We start from the raw sequence: 22,503 nt of genomic DNA, 5'->3' as shown, positions 1-22,503 counted from the left end.
TGAGTCTGCCGATAATATTGAATTTAAATGAAAAACTTTTCAAAAAATTATATTATTCCGCTAACTAACCCGAAAACTTGATATTTTTTCATTTTACTAAATTTAATGGTAGAGTATCCTTAAAACGTTCTGAAAATTTAATCTTGACACTCCAAAGCTGAAAGCTGAAAAAGTGCTGTTCACTCCCCCTCTTCAGAAGGTCATAATTCCCTAAATTTTATATTCCGGAACTAGTTTACGTATCAAAGTGCCCTTAATTTTCATTCTAAGTAAGTTCTATCACCGCTTAAAATAATGATAGTGCATTTTGAATAACCTTGAAGCAAATTTTCATTTCTCATTTTTCATATAATGAAGATATCCAATATATTACAGGAATCGTTTGTCTTGAAAAGCATTATGCACTTTATACATTTGGAAAAAAATTAACAGAACATGATCATTATTTATTCACAAATTGTATATGCAAATCTTCATTTCACTAAATTTTCAGTTATTTTTACTGATTCAATATTTTAAATCTTTTAGGCGATATTTTTTTACTACTAGCACCTATTCCTTTATAATTTTAAATAATCCCATTATTACCGCCATCTTTTATCAATGAAGGGGATCAAAACATTATATTTTCTGGGTTACAGCCCTGCGACATAGTTTCCCATTCAGACAAGGGGTGCAAATGGTCAAGCAGAACAGGGAAGCGTCCTTTTTATGAAACCGTCCCGGGTCCCGGCCCGGCGGCTTACGACGTGGAGTTGCCTAAGTATCGGAAACGCGCAGAAGAAGATGAAGTCCGCGAGATGGCGCGCCGATTCTCTTTCGTGCCGAGATATCTAGAAGCCCAGGAATTGAAATATCTCAAAGAGGTAAGTAAATGGATAGAATTTTGAATCGGTTAACGAATTATACAGGGTGTTACAAAAAGTAGGTCATACTATTAACCTTAGATTCTTTGAACGAAAATAATAGGATATTTGAGCTGTCAAAGTTGAACTTAAAAAAATATGTATTACCTAATAATTCTTCACAAACATATCTAATACAGACGTACTGTTCATATAATTTTGGTCAAAATATGAAAATTGGTAACCATTTATCCATCCAATTTTTTCCGACTGTGATTAAAATTACTTTTATATTATACCAAGGGATTGCTTCATTGATATTCTCCAGTCTTGTAAAATTTTGAAGTGGGGTTTTCGATGTAGAACTTTTTCATATACAGGGTGTATCTAAATAACACCGAAAAAATGTAAGGGCGATTCTCTGATGAAAATTAATAGGGGTCATTGGTATACAATTTTTTGGAAAAACTCTCCCCTGAAAAGGTATGCCCATCTAAAAATTAAAAAAAAGTTTTTTTTTATCTTCCATGTGTATAAAGCTAAAGAAACCAAACTTGGTGAACATTATCTGTCAAAAAACTATACCTTTTCAATTTTTTGTCGAACGATCTAGTGGCCCGTTCTTTGCAATGGAATCCAAAACAATAAATTTGAAGAAGATAGGCCGCGATCAACACATTATTTAATCATTTCTTAAAATACACTCGTGTTAAACAGCTCATCTTTTTAAAAATGCATTGTAATACATTTATTTTTTTTCTAATAAATCCTTAATTTTTCGAAAAAACTTGAAGAGGTTAAAAAGTTAGTAGGTAAATGAATAGGGCTTCTTAGACATATTTTTTAAAAGGAAAAAATTTTATAAGAACAAATGTCATAGGAGTTGATTATTTCAACCCCTTACAAAAATACTTCAGGGTTGAAAAAATTTTAAAAAGTGTAGTTTTTTTGATAGATAATGTTCAGTACGTTTGATTTCTTTAGCTTGATATACATGGAAAATAAAAAAAACATTTTTTTTAATTTTTGGAGGGTGCAACTTTTTTCAAAATACTTTATACCAAAAACTCCTTTTTATTTTCAGCAGAGAATCGCCCTTACATTCTTTCGGTGGTATTTAGATACACCCTGTATGTAATTTTTCAATTTACCATGCTCTTACGGGGAAGTGCAAGAATTTTTGAGAAAATTTCAGAGACTTAGAAGTACTTCTCAAAAAAAGTCAGTTTCCCTAAATCTGTGCCTTTAATTTATCTTATTCATCATCACCATATTCAAATCGTTGTATATGACGTAATATCCAAAGCAAACTTGTATAGTTAGATACTATATATAGGGCGATCCGTAAGTAATAGTCCATGGAGGCATACTTACTACATTTTTTACATCAAAATATTACGATTGGAGTTGGCAAGCTTTAATAAAATGTCGATAATAAAAATGATACAGGGTGTCAAAGTTGGAATTTAATAATTTTTCCCAGTCATTACAGAAGTTGTTGGTTACGAGAATTCATAATCTGTTATCATTCTATCTATTTCAATTAATCTTCTAAAGGGTGCCACATAACTCATGTTTAGAAGTAAATGTGCGCATAACTTTGTTACTCGTAACATTATCGTTTTTTTTTTTATTGAAAACTCTTAAACCTACCTCATTTTTGCAGGAAAATGGTGTACTTGTCATTAGTCTTAGAAATTGACCGGTTCCGAAATATTCGCATTTCAACACTCAGGTTGCATACAATGTAAAAAAATCGTGACTGAAAGCAATAATGCAACGGAGTGAAATCATGAAGTACATTTTCACCCAATATTGAGCATTCTGATAATTTTACACATTTGTGATACTATTTGAACTAAAACTGAATACTTTCACTCAAATATAGATACCCGTTAAATAAATTCTGGAGATAAACTCGTATTTGGTGCACTTGTAGCTAAATCGGAGTAAATGTCGTCATTATTGATTGACCCCACCACATTTTATGGTTGTCGTGCGTTGTCTTTGTCTATTCCCATCGCCCTCATTAGGTTATCTCGTGGCGTGGTGTATGGCGTGTAGTACTGGACAAATGTTCTTGTGAGTAAAATTCGCTCACTTCTGTTGTAATAGTTTCACACATAAAGTTTTAGTAGTACTCATACTAAGAGAGTGAAAATTTCACTCAATCGGGTGTGGACAGAAATTGATACATTATTAAGTAAAATTGAGTGAAATTTTTTTACAGTGTAAATGCTTTCATCCTTTTGCTCACGAGACTTGGAACAAAATTATTTATTATGGATATCGTCTGTTATTAGTTCCATGTAATCTTTTTAGATTTGAAAATAAATGTTTTCAAGGTACCCAATCAGATCTGATAATTTGCCTAATTATCAATGTCAAGTCTATCAATCAAGCTTTATAAAACATGTCATTTAGATATAAGAAAAATAAAGAAAAATTGTTGTTATCGATTTATCGGTCGATGGAATAGTCTGTGGAATTTCCGGATTGGCTGCAGGACATTAACCAGCACACCAAGGAATGTTAATTCGTGTGCATCTCTTCTGTTTTTGAGGCAATTACCAGCGCGTTTACTGGGTGGATTCGTGAAATATATCATAATTTATCCTAATTAAAACACCCCAAGCCGAAGTCGCATTCTCAGAGTTGTTTGCATTCGAATTAAGTAAAGGAAAATATAATTCTAGCGCCCACATATCGAAATTAATAATGTGGACATGCTCCCGCCGTTCAAATTAATTGTCGGAAGGCAAAGTGGCTAATTATAGCCTCTATCTGTGCCTCGTGCTCATGGAATAGGAAAAAAGTAGCTCCACTATATGTGTTAGTAAAGTTTTGATGATAAATTTTAGAAGAATTAAAGATCGTCTCTACAATTTTGATATAATATAAACCACGAATGAAAATAAAAAAATAGAAACTGCTACTTATGCGAAGCAGAATTTAAATGAAAAATACTTTGGATTTTTTATTTTTTTATTTTTAACAATCATTAAAGTCAGTTTAAAAATACAGAGCTGCGGGCAAAAAATGTTTAACCTAATTCACTTATGGTTTGTTATAAAATCATTCGAAGTTATTTAATCGTTTTAGCTAGGAACTTTTTTTTGTCCGCGACAGTATGAAACAAAATGTCTGTACCGTTTTGAATGACCTAAAAAATGATTCATGAAAGATAAATGCTGTTTTAGATAAAATGAGATTAAACATAATCGTTTTGTCCCAGCTTTTAACCAGAAACTGATTGAAAAATGTATTTATATTCTACAACTCGTGAAGTACCTACTTGATTTTGAAACTAATTTATTTTATATCTATTTTATTTAATATTTTCACATTTGGGGCTGTCAAAATGTAGTTTGCTGTTCTATTTTGTATTTGGATAAGTGTAACCTATGTGAATGATTAAAATAAAAATATTTTAATGTTACAATAATTCTCATAATTTTAAGATTATTTTTCTTTTTTATCTAAACATTTGAATTATATGTATAGCCCAGTCATTATAGACATGAAAGAGCCTGTTTATTTGTCTGACAAATAGTAAAAATAGTGTGTTTCTAATTAACTATATGTATCGAAATGCATTACTAGGCCAATCATTATAGCTTTTTTTCGGGAAAAAAATACTATTAGGAGTTTATCTGCGGAATATTGTTCAGAAACGTGTTATAAACAAAATATCAAAAAATCNCAGAGACAAATAAAGAAAAATTGAGTTGAAAACTTACGATCCAGCGAGAGCATAAAATATTTTCCTCTATATTTGGCATAATATGCACAAATATTTTAATTCTAAACAAATTCTGATAATTAATTTTACATAAAAATACTATTTTACCTATGCAAAATGTAGAAATTAAAATAGACTGTACATTTAATGGGAATTAATTGAAATCCTAAACGACTGTTCCTAATGAAATTCATAGTTTGTATGAAGAGGTCACGTTGACATACAAAATAAGTGTTTTAATCAAGAAGGTTCCTTTCCTAAAATGTAAAATTTCGATTCAAAACTCTCTGTAGTTAATATTCATAGTTACACTGTAAATAATCGGTTTGAATGAACACTTTAAAGATACTGACATTTTTCACTTAATGAGCATCTTCATGAGATTTTTGGGTAGGCATAACAATTTTTTAAAAAAGCTTGGCTGAATCCTTTTGACCCAAGAATTTATTTCAGTGCCGCCAAAGTTAGTAGCTATCAGTAAATTAAATGCATTGATAGTACCTTCAAATAATATAATTTTTACAAAAAAAATATCCAAATTTAATAAGAAACAAAGCAGTTATACCGAAAAATCAATTTTTATCTCTCAATCCCAATAGTTAATAATACTACCGAAGAAAAATACATTATGTATACCTGTAACGTTCTTTGTGCAAATTCTACTCAAATCCAAGAGATTACCTATGTTTTTTTGAACACCCTGGATGGCGTCCGATTCATTTCAATATCTTGTATGTCGAAACGAATCATTTTGAGTGATTTCTTTTTTCACTCAATATTTAGATAATTAAAAACCAAGTCTGAGCAAAATACTGCTCAATACAGTAAAAAATCGTTCGAAGTGAATCTATCCAATATTGGGCATTTTGATAATTTTACTCATTTGTATATTTAAACTAAAACTGAGTACTTTCACTCAAATATAGGTACTGCCTAAATAAATTCTGCACGTAAACTCGTATTTGGTGCACTTGNAGTTACACTGTAAATAATCGGTTTGAATGAACACTTTAAAGATACTGACATTTTTCACTTAATGAGCATCTTCAGTGAGATTTTTGGGTAGGCATAACAATTTTTGAAAAAAGCTTGGCTGAATCCTTTAGACCCAAGAATTTATTTCAGTGCCGCCAAAGTTAGTAGCTATCGGCAAATTAAATGCATTGATAGAAGTACCTTCAAATAATATAATTTTTACAAAAAAATTATCCAAATTTAATAAGAAACAAAGCAGTTATACCGAAAAATCAATTTTTATCTCTCAATCTCAATAGTTAATAATATTACCGAAGAAAAATACATTATGTATACCTGTAACGTTCTTTGTGTAAGATCTACTCAAATCCAAGAGATTACCTATCTTTTTTTGAACACCCTGTATGGCGTCAGATTCATTTCAATATCTTGTATGTCGAAATGAATCATTTATGAGTAATTTCTTTTTTCACCCAATATTTAGTTAATTAAAAACCAAGTCTGAGCAAAATACTGCTCAATACAGTAAAAAATCGTTCGAAGTGAATCTATCCAATATTGGGCATTTTGATAATTTTACTCATTTGTATATTTAAACTAAAACTGAGTACTTTCACTCAAATATAGGTACTGCCTAAATAAATTCTGCACGTAAACTCGTATTTGGTGCACTTGTACCTCGTTACTGAGTGACTTTAAATGTATATTAATTTCGAGTAATTTGAATGGCGCCGTGAAGATGGCACCACTTACATATTGCTTCTGTAATCTCGACCACAGTTGATAGGGGCCTGTTAGATGGCTCCAGAAAAGCGTGATCGCCAGGAGAATAGGCCCTAGCCGGCGGCGGCGGGTCTCAGCTGGCGGGTCTCAGCGAGGACAGGAGTAGGCCCCCGCGAAGTGAATTAATTTCAAAAACTCCTCTAAATTGGATTTATATACTCAGAATAGAGTCAAAAGTCACTCAGTTGCTAGCAGTAACTCGGATTTGAGTAAAACTCACTCATTTCGAATGCAATACTTTCACTCAGTTATACTCATACTAACAGAGTGAAAATTTCAGTCAATCGGGTGTGGACAGAAATTGATATATTATTAAGTAAAATTGAGTGAGATTTGAGTGAAATTTGAATGACTTTTTTACAGTGTAATAGTTAAATTTAAATTATATTGGAGAAAAGGTCAACCATTAATTAATTGTTCTTAAATCCTCAGAAGAGTGGAAAATAGAAGAAGTGCAAACTAGATAGTTGGCAGAAATTCACATCTCAGTAAAATTTCTCAGTTCTGTCGCAATAATTCAACTCACAAACTTTTATTTGTATTAATAGTGACAATTTCTCTCAATCGAATGTGGACAGAAATTGATATATGTATTATTGAGTGGAATGTGAGTGAAATTTCATGTGATTATTTTTTGTCAAAATCATTTAAGGATATTCGTACATATTAAATGTTGGAAATGAATTAGATATTTATGTTTCTAGCACAGCAATAGATTGAAATGCAAAGAATAAATCAAGCTTTTATATAATCGTTTTTTAATTAGAAGTTTCCTATATTGGCTCACATAAAAGTACATAGGTATTTGTAAGTTTATCACAAGCTGATTTATCTGTCAGTGTTTATTTTTCAATGAAAAATAAAAAAGTTTTCTCTATTATCAACTTCAACCGTGGGCACACTGACTTCGATGAAACATTTTTTTTTTTCAATTTTGCCCTATCAATTATGTATTTCTAAAATAGTAGTTTGTAGTTCGACCTCATATTTTTAAATAGCACATTTGTTTTAATTTTTTTACATAATATTGAAAATATTCATCATCCGTACACTGTAAGAAAAATTTCACTCAATTTCACTAAATTTTACTCAATAATATATCTGTCCACACCCGATTGAGTGAACTAAAATTTTATTATTGAAACTACTGCAACAGAAGTGAGTGAGTTTTACTCAAAGTCGAGTTTCTGCTAATTATCAAAATTTGATAAAATGAGTGACTTTTAAGTCTATTCTGAGGATGTAAAACCAATTAAGAGTTGACTTTTTCTCTAAATTTAACTATTATTGAGCAATTTTTTACTCGGACTTGGTTTATATTCTCTTTAAATATCATTGTGTTAACCTCATAAACTAGCTGCCACAGTGATTTCTACACAGATCTGTTTTAGAGACAATGTTTTAGGTCTATATTTGATTGAAAGTACTCAGTTTTAGTTCAAATATTTTCACAAATGAGTAAAAGTTTTAAAATGTTCAATATTTACTGAAAATGAACTCGACCATTTCACTCAATAGAGTCACTCCGTACCTTAATTGCTTTCACTCATATCAATTTTTTTACAGTGGATTTTGTAGTTTATACTACTCTAGGCAGATCAAAGCTTTATTGTTAAACTAGTGCCTGTTATGTAACTGTTTTTATTAAAACTTGCTACATAAGGTACTCATTATAAAAACATAAAGGAGAAGAAATACCCCATACCAGTTCTGCAGTCGAGCTGAGACTTAACTCATTACTTTTTCAGCAGAAGCCCCAGTTTCAAATGTATGAAACATTTTTTATGGCTCCACTAGAGAATCGGATACATAAAATTTCGAGACAGTAAAAAGAATCGTTTTGTTTTTTATTTATAGTGGATGTAACCCTAACTCTCTCACGGATGGAATTTCAGATTAGGAAGGGTGGCGGTACTAAAGAAAGCTAAAAGCTACTAAATTGATTGTATTTGTCACTTGTTTTAATCATGTCTGAAAATGTGTTACGTTAATAATTATAATATTCTGTAGGATTTGCCTGGGCCAGCGGATTATAGTACTGAAATTCGCGATATTTGTAAAGTATGTCCTAGCCTAAAACCTCGTCCTTTCATCTGTGGTAGCAAGAGAGTCACGATAACAGTTTCTGATAATCCAGGACCAGCGGAGTACGATATTGGAAATGTGGCAAAATATCCTGTGTCGAAAAGAGACGTGCCATTCTCTATAGAGTCCTCTAGGTTCGACAAAAGAAAAATTGTTGGAACTCCTGGTAAAGAGTTGGCTAAATAATAATTAGTAGCTTATTAAAGAAACTTTTATTTAATTAAGAATAATATCTTGGATACATTTAACATATTCTTTATTTATTGGGAAATTTTAAACACGCTTCTAACTCATCAAAAGCAATAACTCTTGTTTATTAACTATTTTCCAAAAGCACACAAGTTACATTTAGAGTTTCCATCTTTTCAAAACAATCAAGTGCCAAGTCTTATACAAGTAAGCTGCTGTATATTTGAAAAATCTAGTGATTCTTGAACAGATCTCAGATACCTACCAGAGGTAATACAATGAAGATCTCTTTTCTGAGCAGCAGTGTTATTTGTCAAAAAGTAGAGAAAAATATATTCTTTTCATTTATTTTACTTTTGATAAAGTTTAATTTTATGCTACTTTAAAGGCACTGAAGATACTTACAAATTAATTCTAACAATTATGCTAATGAACCTTGAGTTTTGGAAATATTATTTGTTCTATAGTGCTTTACTTTTAAAATTCATTCCAGTGTCACACCAAACATCCTTCCTTGATGCATTTGTACAGGTTGAAACTTAAGTGTATACCTATATATCTGAGCGATCTGAGTCCAGAGAAAGTTTTTTTCCAAAATTAAAAATATTTACGAAGATTTTAGTTTTTTAAACTCTACCCCTTTACATGCACATTTCGAGAATCGCTGTCCACGTGAATCATAACCATTTATACTAACTAAGGCACCAAAGGATTGCGATTTTCTATATCATGTATCCATGGGGAATTTTATATAGGGTGATTCACAAATGGTGACCAAAAATGAAGCCTATTCTTTGACGAATTTTAAAGGGAGTCTTTCCAATAAAGTTTTTATCTAGAATGTTTCGTTAAAAAGATACAGGGTGTTAAACTTCAAAAAATATTTTTAATTTTTTTAAATAATTTAAAAACTAGTAAGTGAAACAATTTGAAATTGGGCACATGTATTTATATAAACATTGTCCAAAATCTGAGGGCTTTTCCTAAAATTTACATGCTCCAGTGGCGGAGGTACAGGGTATCGGTATGGTTTCTAAATAGAATAGTACACCACTGCTTTATGGTAACAACCATGATATTCTAGGATTCGTCTTTTAATTTTCTACAAATTACTACTCTCTTATGTTATTTATTCGAATAAATAAATTAATAACATTAGACATTTTTTTTGAGTAAATGCTCAAAAATACCTCCATTTGCACGAACATAGGCGCGACATCTGTTTAGTAAAGAAAATGTAATTTGTCCGAAATTTATTATTGCTTGATTCTGATGAAAAGCATTATTTATTATTTCTTCTAACTGCTCAAGTGTAGTACTTTCTTCACTGTATATCAGCCATTTAACAGCACCCCACAAAAAGAAATCCAGTGAGTTGAGGTCTGGCGTTTTCAATTCGTTTTTTAAGTTTTACTCGAAAGTCAGGCTTTTCGAAAAATATAAGAGTGTAGTAATTTGTAGAAAATTGAATCTGAATCCGAAAATATCATGGTTGTTACCGTAAAGCAGTGGCGTACTATTTTATTTAGAAAATTATGGCACCGATACCCTGTATCTCCGCCACTGGAACATGTATATTTAGGAAAAGCCCTTAGATTTTGGACAATGTTTACATAAATACATGTGCCCAATTTCAAATTATTTCACTTACTAGTTTTTAAATTATTTAAAAAAATTAAAAATGTTTTTTGAAGTTTAACACCCTGTATCTTTTTAACAAAGCGTCCTAGATAAAAACTTTATAGGAAAGACTCCCATTAAAATTCCCCAAAGAATACGATACTTCATTTTTAGTCACCATTTGTGAATCACCCTGTATAGAAAAATGATCTAAATCTTTTTGTTTTATACTGCTGTTTAAATCTAACCCTAATGCACTGTAACAGAATCTAGTTTAGAAAATAGTAATTGGTTTGATAAGCGCATTAAAATTAAATTATACGGTATCCATAACCCCATCTTAAGTTCTTAGTAAGGAAAATCCTAAATCAGAAAAAAATTAATTTCAGTAAATTAAATATTATTTATCATAAAGTACTTACAACATTTGCAGAACAAATTTATTAAATTACTCAAAAGCAACTGTAACAAATAATTGCTTATCTATTTATTGAAAAATAAAGAACTTAAACAGATTATACAGCCACACAAAAAAAGTCCAAATCCAAGAGAGCCACATATTATTCTGTAGTCAAAATTCATGATTCCACGACAAATTTAGGAGAAACGAGAAATTTTTGGGAAATAACGTTTGAGGCGATGAACACGATGAAATTAGTAAAATTTACCCATGACCTCGATACTTCTCAGAAAATCCACTATTTGGGTGAAAATTGCCCCAAAGATGGGTCAAAATTGATTTACATAAATTAGTGGGATCAAAAAAAAAATCTAAATTTTCGGCGATTTTTCAAATGGCTGTATCTGATAAAAATGGTCGTATTGGAGTAAAAAAAAACCAATTTGAAGCTTGAAGTTTCTAATTTTTGGATCTTGTAAAAAAAAAATTTTCAAGTAACACGTATCGCGTAATCTTAATGAATATCATGAAAAAATTTTTTTTTCAATTTTATTTTTGGTGTACGGACTTGAAAAAAAATTTTCCAACTTAACCACCTTATGGATTAGATAGGTTGTTCATTTAGCTTCAATTTCGGCTTTTTTTTTGGTCTCGATATGACCATTTCTCGCTGAGCTATCGGACTTTGAATGAAAATGTATCATTTTCTCTTTGTTCATCGATATCTCAGAAACCACAGAAAATCGACGGTGGGTTTCGAAAAATTTTTTTTCATGATATTCATTTTTTTACAGATTATGAACATTTAAAGGCAAAAAAACGTGATCCCTTAATTTTTTAAAAAATTCAATCGAATGAAACAAAAAAACGGGTTGATGGATCGAAAGTAGTCATTTTCCCAATATTCTCAATGTGGCACGTGATTTTCTAGAAGACCCCTAAAAGTCCTATTTTTTACGATTTTTCAGTCATGTTAAGGATAAACAATTTTTTTTCTAAAAAACCGTGCCAGGACCTTGTAGAGAATTCAGTCTAGTTTCTAAAACCCACCGTCGATTTTCTGTGCAACCATTGGTTTCTGAGATATCGATGAACAAAGAGAAATTGATCAATTTTCATTCAAAGTCCGATAGCTCAGCGAGAAATGGTCGTATCGAGACCCAAAAAAAAGAAATTGAATCTAAATGAACAACCTATCTAATCCATAAGTTGGAAAANATTAATTTCAGCAAATTAAATATTATTTATCATAAAGTACTTACAACATTTGCAGAACAAATTTATTAAATTACTCAAAAGCAACTGTAACAAATAATTGCTTATCTATTTATTGAAAAATAAAGAACTTAAACAGATTATACAGCCACACAAAAAATGTCCAAATCCAAGAGATCATTCTGTAGTCAAACTTCATGATTCCACGACAAATTTCGGAAAAACGAGAAATTTTTGGGAAATAACGTTTGAGGCGATGAACACAAAGAAACTAGTAAACTTTACCCATGACCTTGATACTTCTCAGAAAATCCACTATTTGATTTAAAATTATCCCAAAGATGGGTCAAAATTGATTTACATAAACTAGTGGAAAAAATTAAGGGATCAAAAAAAAATCTAAATTTTCGGCGATTTTTCAAATGGCTGTATCTTTGATAAAAATGGTGGTATTGGAGTAAAAAAAGCAATTTGAAGCTTGAAGTTTCTAATTTTTTAATCTTGTAAAAATTTTTTTTTAATGAATATCGTGAAAAAAATTTTTTTTTAATTTTTTTCGATCTTATTTTTGGTGTACGGACTTGAAAAAAATTTTTCCAACTTATCCACCTTATGGATTAGATAGGTTGTTCATTTAGCTTCAATTTCTTTTTTTTTTTTTTGGTCTCGATACGACCATTTCTCGTTGAGCTATCGGACTTTGAATGAAAATGGATCATTTTCTCTTTGTTCATCGATATCTCAAAAACCAATGGTTGCACAGAAAATTGACGGTGGGTTTCAGAAACTTGAATGAATTCTCTACAAGGTCCTGGCACGGTTTTTTAGAAAAAAATATTTTATCCTTACTGAATGACTGAAAAATCGTAAAAATAGGACTTTTAGGGGTCTTCTAGAAAATCACGTGCCACATTGAGAATATTGGGAAAATGACTAATGTTAAGTGTGCCTAATTTTTTTTCTACTGAAAAAAAGGTGGTTTGAAAAAAACTGTTTGTTTTAGTGTTCTGTAAATTCGGAAAAAGCGCTTTATGAATTCAGAAGTATCGCAGCAATAATCTCTGAAAAGGGTGTAGATCAAGGTCAATATTCGGTTATATTAGGAGTATCAACTTTTTTAAATTTAATTAAAATTCGGTCAGCATAATCACGAAATGAAGTAGGGGAATCGAGTCGAAAATGCTTGGGGATTACTGAGATAAATTTTCTGGAGTGAATCCAACGAAAAAATTTTTCAAAAAAATTTTAAAAAAAAATTTCAAAAATTTTTTTTGTCATAACTTCAAACGCTTTTCGCACGTGTGTAAAAAAAGCGTAAATCCGACCGTGCAACCTACACGTGGTACGCTTTGGGTAACGCTAATGCCGGCGGTTTTGCAAAATTTCTGAAAATCGGTTAAAAAAAATTTCTTTTCGAACAAATTTTTCAAATTTTTATTTTTTTTTTCATAATTTCAAACACTTTCTGCAATAAGAAGGTAAAAAAAAAATCAGGAAAAAAATGTTTTTTTCATTTTTTACAGATGAGCATTTAAAGGCAAAAAAACGTGATCCATTAATTTTTTAAAAAATTCAATCCAATGAAAGAAAAAAACGGCTTGATGAATCGAATTGAAACTCTGTAGGGCTTTTAGGGGTACAATGACCTGTAAAAGGCACACTTAACATTAGTCATTTTCCCAATATTCTCAATGTGGCACGTGATTTTCTAGAAGACCCCTAAAAGTCCTATTTTTTACGATTTTTCAGTCATGTTAAGGATAAAAACCGTGCCAGAACCTTGTAGAGAATTCATTCAAGTTTCTGAAACCCACCGTCGATTTTCTGTGCAACCATTGGTTTCTGAGATATCGACGAACAAAGAGAAAATGATCCATTTTCATTCAAAGTCCGATATCTCAGCGAGAAATTTTTTTTCAATGTATTCATTAAGATTGCGCGATACGTGTTACTTGAAATATATTTTTTTGCAAGATCCAAAAATTAGAAACTTCAAGCTTCAAATTGCTTTTTTTTTACTCCAGTACGACCATTTTTATCACAGATACAGCCATTTGAAAAATCGCCGAAAATTTAGATTTTTTTTTATCCCTTAATTTTTTCCACTAGTTTATTTCTAAATTTTAGCCAAATACATTGTTTTCGTAGTATTTTGGTCAGTTTTAACTTAAATAGGGGATTTTCTGAGAAATAATAAATTGGAATAAATTAAGAGAACAAAAACATATATGAAAAACACAAAACTTTTAGAAAAAAATTATAATCTAAACGACAGTGTCAAAAGTATTACTAGATTAATGTGAATTATTTTAATTTAATACATTCGAATTTTTTTGAATTAGACTAACACACAGTAGAGTAAACATACGAGAGCCAATAATAGAATATATGAAGCATTCAATGCCAAATCACTGAGATGGTGCCCCGACCATTTATATATATATATTTTCAATTTTAGGTATTATTTAGTATCCATTAGTTTTCCTGAATTATTTCAAATTTCTATTTAAACCCCTCAAGAAGTTATAAGTATTTTAAGTAAAAAAATTCAAATTCCTGTAACTTGGCAAAAACTAAAGATATTATATACTTTTTTCTTCATTTTGTTCGTTTTGAGTTTATTTTTAAACTAAAAAAGTACTATTTGAAAAAGATCCCACTCTAGAACCTGTTTAATAAATTTGCATATTGCATATCGAAGGAAAAATGCGTCACTCCTTTTCAAGATTTAGGCATGGAATGCCCCATATGTTCTTTTTTAAATAAATGTTCAAAGTTTTATATGTTTATTTTGTATGAGAATGTGTTTATTTTTCAAACACAAATTGATTTTCATTGTTTCTTTGTGAGGAACAACAATTATACGTTACATGGTACAAAATATAGAAGTAACTATTGTTTCTTATTTTAGGACCTGGATCTTACAACATAAAGAGTCCATTAATTGAAAGAATATTAAAAAAGAAAAACCAATATTCACTGATAGAGATACCTTTCAATAACACGGCCAAAAGGGACGTCTCAGCTGTTGATCCTTTTGTTGCTTCATCACCGTCACCCGCGAACTATTGTAAGGAGACCCAAGGCCGATGTAAAATATTTGTGACAAGTGTTTTTAAGTCGAAAACCGTCCGATTTAAACCCATCTGCAAAAAAGTAAGTAACCTAAGTTAAACCGTACACTACTTCTAGTTAAAAAAATCGGCATCTGTTTACTTTGAGCTTCTAATAGGACACATTATTGTGATAAATTAGTTAGCCAGCAGGAAAGAGAGAGGTAGAAGTAAATTTAATTCTGTATTTGACCAGTTAGTCATAGTATTGCATTAGTGATACCGAAAGGGTTCAACCGTTGTTTGCAAAAACAACATAGGTATAAAAAACAACTGCAGGGGGAACAAATTTTATGAATTACTCATACTTACCGGACTGAGTATTTGGCAAATCGATATAACTTTATAACTCCAGCCACTTTTAAATTATTATTTTTGAAGGGACCATAATTTTATTTAATACCTAATAGAAGTTAATAAATTCCCGTTAAACTAGAAGCTGCAAGATGCCTCTAACACAAAGCACCTCGCACGGTCTTTATGAAAATGTGGGCTCGGTCAAATTGGCTGAAATTGTGGTAAGTTGTTGGTTTTGTGTTACTGATCAAAATTCTCCACATTAGTTGGATCCGAAAATCAATTTTTTCCTATTTATAGCAATCTAAGTCAGTTCTGATGATGATGGCTGTGAAGTACTATGAGTAGGATATTGCAATAATAAATATTAAGGAATCGCTAGTAGAGTGTTCATGTAAGAGGTAAATTAGTTAAGAGTATTTCGTGAAATTAGTTATCAGCGATCAAATACAGTTGTTTCCTTTTCAGGTATTTTGTTAGTTTGTTTTCTATTTTTCTCGAAATTATAATTTTATCTCAGTCAATACATAATAAACTTCTGTACAATGTTTCCTACAAAGTTGATCTTTTACATTATTCTTTGAAAAAATAATGTTGATACTAGTAGTACTTATTAAAGATTAAAGTTTAGACAAAACTTATATTTAGATTAATGACTTTTTGTAAACAGTAAATGCATGAACGTGTTTACCATAATGTTTTAAGTTATTTATTTGTAACACAGTTTTAGTTTTTTCTTTATTTAGGTACTGTGCCACTTATGAAAAAAAAATTAAAAATTAATGAAATATACCTACTCTTGCGCCAAAAAGATCAGCTAAGGGTTATTTTTTATGAAAATACTAACCTAACGCTTTGCCTAATCAAAAATTTCACCAGTGTCGTAACTAACTATATTTAGGGCCCCTCGCTGAATTTTGCAGCGGGCTTATTTTTAAGGCGCTGAAGAGAAATGAAAATCAATATTTTGTACTGTATTTTAACAAAAGATAATTCGATAATATTTAATAGGTACTTATATAGTCCATGGTCTTACGGTCACAAGTTGAAATTTCCCACTTTTAAGAAACAATAAAGTTTGATTAATATATAAAAAATATAACCGTAATATATAAAATATATAACCATGTACCAAATTTGAAGATGATCGGCCTAGTTTGATAATTTTTTTTATTAGCTGAATAATTGCATTTTCAAAAATAATGCCATTAAATTTGAAACACAAGTATAAATTTTAATTTTAAACTATTTTTTTAATACAGAAAAGAGTATCACCTACACAAGATACAAAAAATCAGAGTCAATAACAACTTTTAAATTTGGAATGTGGTGATTTAATTCTGAAATTTTTTGATACTTTACGAGCAATAATGTAATAATATATAATACATCACTTTGCCCCTGATTGTACTTAACATTTTAAATTTATTTTAAATGACGTTTTATAAGCAGGGTCGTTTTTCAAAAATATTATTTCTGAAATTCACTGAAAGGAAGATATTCACAGTCCATGTCTGACTCTGAGCCATCTGAGTACAGAGCAACAACTTCTTTTTCATTCCGAACTTATTCAATATATGTATCTTCTAAAAGCGGGAAGGTCTAATTATACTTTTATTAAAATTTCTGAAGGTTTTTTTAAATACAAAATAATATTTATATTGGCAATCGTTTATATCCTAGATTGTAACAAAAGTTCATTATTTCCAGTTATTTTTCTAAAATTCTGCGTTCAATTTTTTCGGATATTTTAGATTTCCAGTATTTAACCTTCGGAATGGGCCCTATGGCCTGTCGGAGCCCTCGCGATTACGAATAAGCGAACCTAACCAGTCCCACGATGAATCTCACACTGACATAAATAATTACAAAGTAGAAAGTACACATCATGACACACAGCACGTTAATAAGTCGTTGGTTTCCGAAAATCTATTTGTCTTCGTTATCAGAACAGAATGGCACTTCGTTTTAAATTAGCTTCTTTTTTTGTAAGAATTAATTTAAAGTGTCATTTCAGTTCTGATAACGAAAACAGATCCCATCAACGATTTATTGCGCGAAGTGATGTTTATTTTGTATTTTCTATTTGTCTGCTTATTTCAGTGCGCGTTTTTTGATTAGGCAAAACAATTTTCATAAAAAATAACCCTTGATTAATACTTTTGGCACTAGGGCTTATTTAATTAGTTTTTTAATTGTTTAAAATACTAAAATAATAAAGAAAAAAAAGACATCACTGAAAGCAAAGTCATTTTTTTAACAAGGATAACAATAAAGTGGACGACTAAAGGAAAACTGTTACGTCTTCAAAGTATTATGTTTGAAATGTGACGAAACTTTTCTTGCCAAAACTCCATCAAGTTAGACAACAACTTTTTCTTCATTACTGTAGAATGTAGTTCCTTAAAACTGAAAACGATTCATCTCAATTATATTGTTATTGGGTGCGATCTTTGTCGTTTAGCAGCAGGAAATTGGTGTCCTAGTAAATTAATGAGGATCTTGATAATTTTGTTTTGGATTAAACCTTATGCAAAACTGTTCAAAATACTGTCTCGAGTAAATGTAAATGAAACATTGTTTAGTCAATAGTTATTTCACTAAAACTATGTAATATAATTACAGGTAGTTCCCTATAATTTATAGATGGTTTTCTTGGGAAAAAAATTATCTATCTGGTTACGTTCCACTCTATGACAGAACTCCATAACTTATTGTGAAAAATACCAATATTTTAGATTAGTAAAACCTTGCTTAATTAGACCAAAAACGGTAGAGGATTATATCAAATGTAGCATACGAGACAAAATTGAAAACAAACTCATGTTGTTCGTTGATAAAGTAATTGATTGTCAACTTTCACAAGTTTGAAAAAATAGTGACAGACTAATATGAAATATTACACAGTCTGGCTTTTAAGTTTTAAGTCTGATTTTATTGTGGCGAAGTGCGTGGCGCTATTTATGTGCGGCTACCGGAACTACGTAGTGCCTTTCGAGAGACAAAATTTCATCAGTATACGTGTATCTACCACGAAGTTATAACGGTTTGCGTGAAGCAAGTTTTTGAAAATTGTCATGGAAACGCACACTGAACAGCGTACAACAATCAAGTTATGTTTTAAAGCTGGTAAAATATTTATAAAAAAAAGGAGCACAAATTATGGATATTTATTTTGAAAATAACACAAGTTGGAGGATATGCATATGAATTAATTTTATTATTAGTTTTTTTACAGAAAATAAAAAAGCATAATAGTTCAGGGTCGATAAAAATGCATGAAAGGAAAAAATGTATTTTTTAATGAATGTCCTGGATATTTTACGAAAACAACAGTTATGTCAGAATAAAAAAAAGAGAAACGTTTTAATAAACAGTGTTCACCTCCTGACAGTAATGAATTCCCTGAACAAAATTTTGTAGTGGATCTAAAAGTGTCTTGGGAGGAATAGTGGAAATTTAATGCCTTAACCTTTCCTGCAACTCCCAGAAAAAAGTCTAGCGGGGTTATATCGGGAGACCTACCTGGCCATTCAATTGCCCATCTGTGACCAATCCATTTATCAGGAAAAGTTTCATCTAGATAGATGCCTGTACCAAACGTCCAAAATGTGGAGGAGCCCCATCATGTTGAAACCATATTTGTTCTGCTAGTAAATTGGGATTGTTATCGTTCGGGTACAGTCCTATAAGCTCTGGAATAATATGTTCTTGCAAAAGTAATAAATATCGTTGAGAGGTCAAATTTCCGTTTATAAAATAGGGTCCTATGACGTGTCCTCCAATAATGCCAGACCAAACTTTTACTTTCTGTGGTCGTTGGGTGTGAACTTCCTCCATCTAATGTGGATTTTGGTCTGACCAATACCTACAGTTGTGTCAGTATATGTGCCTGTTTAAAAAAAATGTAGATTCGTCAGAAAACAATATGTGACAAAGTTTATTTTATCCACAGTACTTAATTTCGAATAACTTGATTCTACGATCATAATCGTTTTCATTTAATTCTTGTAACAAATGAATTTTATATGGATATAATTTCTTCCGTTCGCAAATTTTCTGAATGGAATATCGACTCATGTTATGATTTAAACCTCTCTGTTATATCGAATTTATTGGATTTTCCACCATATCTAACATGACATTCGAAGAATTTTCTTCATTTGTAACGGTTCCTGGTCTTCCACTTTTTCGTCCATTTGTAACACCTCCAGTTTCATGAAAACCCTGCAATATTTTTGAAATGGTTGATTTAGAAATAAGTTCCCGATTGGGATGAATTCATGAAAAATACGCTCGGCTTCACTTAAACGTGCCATTTTTGCGAGAAAATTATTCACACTAAATGTATTTTTGACACGTGTTGTCAAGATAATCACTATTAGACAAAAGAACGACGCGGCGTTGTTTTGGAGCTAGAAACTTTCAAAGGTAACTTGATGTACTGTAAATTTAATTAACTAAAATATTTTTGTATAAATAAGAAAATGATTTTCAAAGTTCGATGTCTCGAAAATGGTTAATTTAGGTACATGATGTGTTATATGAATTTTGTTTAGAATTTCGAGAAGTATTAAAATGTTTGTTTCGTCGTGATTTTTTGACTGATCCTGTATACTTAATTTTTTTTATTATAATAGATTTAAAGAAACCCTAAAACGTTTGTGTCTTTTGATTTTTCGATAGCTATCTTACTTTAGGCGATAATCGACTGTTTCCATACACATCAACGACCCTGTATAAGCAGCTATTACTGAGCATAAAACAGGCACTATTACGGCCAATGTAAGTTACCCACAGGTAAACCTTGACCACGCTCGCGCACTTACTTCTGCTTCAATTAACGGGGAAGGTAATTACTTCGGCCAGTAAATAAACTTCATTAAGGGAACACGTGCGGCGACCGACTGCACACACGTCGATATGCACATGACAGGTCATCATAGTTGGTTAAATTTAATAAACGCGAGCCGGGCCGATATTTCGTCCGAAATTGCGTTTAGCTTAAAATGTAAATATGTCTGTTTATATAAGCTGTCGGCATCATGTACGTGTCAATTTTTCCCACGTTCTATAGGGGTGGCCCGGGGTCTGCGAGAGAAAATGGGGAAACGGGTTTACTGAGGTCATTTTTTTGCGAGGCATCGCTGTCGGTTCGTATGGAAATCGTGTACCTAAATCTTTCAGAAGTATGAGATTTTGGTCTAAGCAGTGAACGCATATATTTAAAAATATAAATTTTTATAACAGAATTCATGTAGGTACGAGGAGCTGTTTTGACTGATACAAGTTTTTTCTTTAAAAATATATCATGACACGTGGTGTTAAATAGGATTAGGTAAGCTCCATTTTCAATCGAAAGTATTATCTTTGGTATTTGACAGAAACGACTGATAACGTCAACTATTATATTTTTTCCAGAAACATACCCAATTTTTTTTCCTGTTAAAAAGCTCTTTCTAATAAACTTTTATTAGATACATTTTTCTGTATTACTTCCCGTTTATAAGCAATATCGTCCTAAAAGAGTCTCAAAACAAATACCAACTAAAAATCACATTAGCGGTGAAAAAATCAAGTAGTCGTTGTAAAATAATTGAAAGCTCGTTGTTTAAAGTGCAAGTGCAAATGTCATTAAGAATAAATAAAAGGGTTAAACTCGATATTTCTTTAATTCAGTTAAAACAAAAGGTATTGATAACAATAACTAAACTTAAAAAATGAGACAAACGCTTTCATCCTACATACATATTACAATCTAACCTCTATATGACCTCCTCTTATTTGAAGACACATATCCAACCGTCGCATGACTTCTTTGTGGGCTGTGTTTATTAACATTAAGTACGCCATTTAACTCATTACAAGCGTTTGTGATGTTTTCCTTCAAATGATTAATATCTCGCGAAGGTGTTTTGTAAACTTTATTTTTTCAAACTCCCCTTAAAAAAAATCGAGAGTTATTAGATCTGGGACTTTATTCTTGANGGTATGATTTAATTTTATTATTAGTTTTTTACAGAAAATGAAAAAGCATAATAGTTCAGGGTCTTTAAAAATCCATGAAACAAAAAAATGTATTTTTTAATGATTATCTTAGATATTTGAAATTTTTTGAAAACAATAGTTATGCCAGAATAATAAAAGAAAGTAAACAAATTTTAATAAACAACAAATATTTTCTTTGGAATTCTATTTTATAAGGTGCACAATTTACCTTATGACAGTAATGAATTCGTTGAACAAAGTTTTGCAGTGAATCTAAAAGGGTGTTGGGAGGAATAGTGGAAATAACATGCCTCGTCCTTTCCTGCAACTCTTCGATATTTTGCGGCCTAATTCTATAGACTACATTTTTTATGTGACTCCATAGAAAAAAGTCCAATCCATTTATCAGGAAACGTTTCATCTAGATATATGCCTGTACCAAACGTCCAAAATGTGGAGGGGCCCCATCATGTTGAAACCATATTTGTTCTGCTAGTAAATTGGGATTGTTATCGTTCGGGTACAGTCCTTTAAGCTCTGGAATAATATGTTCTTGCAAAAGTAATAAATATCGTTGAGAGGTCAAATTTCCGTTTATAAAATAGGGTCCTATGACGTGTCCTCCAATAATGCCAGACCAAACTTTTACTTTCTGTGGTCGTTGGGTGTGAACTTCCTCCATCTAATGTGGATTTTGGTCTGACCAATACCTACAGTTGTGTCAGTATATGTGCCTGTTTAAAAAAAATGTAGATTCGTCAGAAAACAATATGTGACAAAGTTTATTTTATCCACAGTACTTAATTTCGAATAACTTGATTCTACGATCATAATCGTTTTCATTTAATTCTTGTAACAAATGAATTTTATATGGATATAATTTCTTCCGTTCGCAAATTTTCTGAATGGAATATCGACTCATGTTATGATTTAAACCTCTCTGTTATATCGAATTTATTGGATTTTCCACCATATCTAACATGACATTCGAAGAATTTTCTTCATTTGTAACGGTTCCTGGTCTTCCACTTTTTCGTCCATTTGTAACACCTCCAGTTTCATGAAAACCCTGCAATATTTTTGAAATGGTTGATTTAGAAATAAGTTCCCGATTGGGATGAATTCATGAAAAATACGCTCGGCTTCACTTAAACGTGCCATTTTTGCGAGAAAATTATTCACACTAAATGTATTTTTGACACGTGTTGTCAAGATAATCACTATTAGACAAAAGAACGACGCGGCGTTGTT

The 22,503-nt window shown here is 31.0% G+C and overlaps 1 protein-coding gene across 1 annotated transcript in view; it reads left to right on the top strand.

Moving 5' to 3' along the window:
- The window catches only part of LOC108908879 (sperm-tail PG-rich repeat-containing protein 2-like), a 45,954-nt gene that overhangs the window by 12,122 nt on the left and 11,329 nt on the right, over positions 1-22,503 (top strand). The window contains exons 4-6 of the mRNA XM_018713042.1: positions 642-866; positions 8,356-8,596; positions 14,766-15,010. Coding sequence (XP_018568558.1) covers positions 642-866; positions 8,356-8,596; positions 14,766-15,010 — 711 coding nt within the window. The remainder of the gene's footprint in view (positions 1-641; positions 867-8,355; positions 8,597-14,765; positions 15,011-22,503) is intronic.

This window comes from Anoplophora glabripennis, unplaced genomic scaffold (assembly GCF_000390285.2).
Source record: "Anoplophora glabripennis isolate ALB-LARVAE unplaced genomic scaffold, Agla_2.0 scaffold286, whole genome shotgun sequence".
In the NCBI taxonomy this organism is placed as follows: domain Eukaryota; kingdom Metazoa; phylum Arthropoda; class Insecta; order Coleoptera; family Cerambycidae; genus Anoplophora; species Anoplophora glabripennis.
Note: the sequence above shows the minus strand (reverse complement) of the source record. Positions and strands in the feature narration are given on the sequence as shown.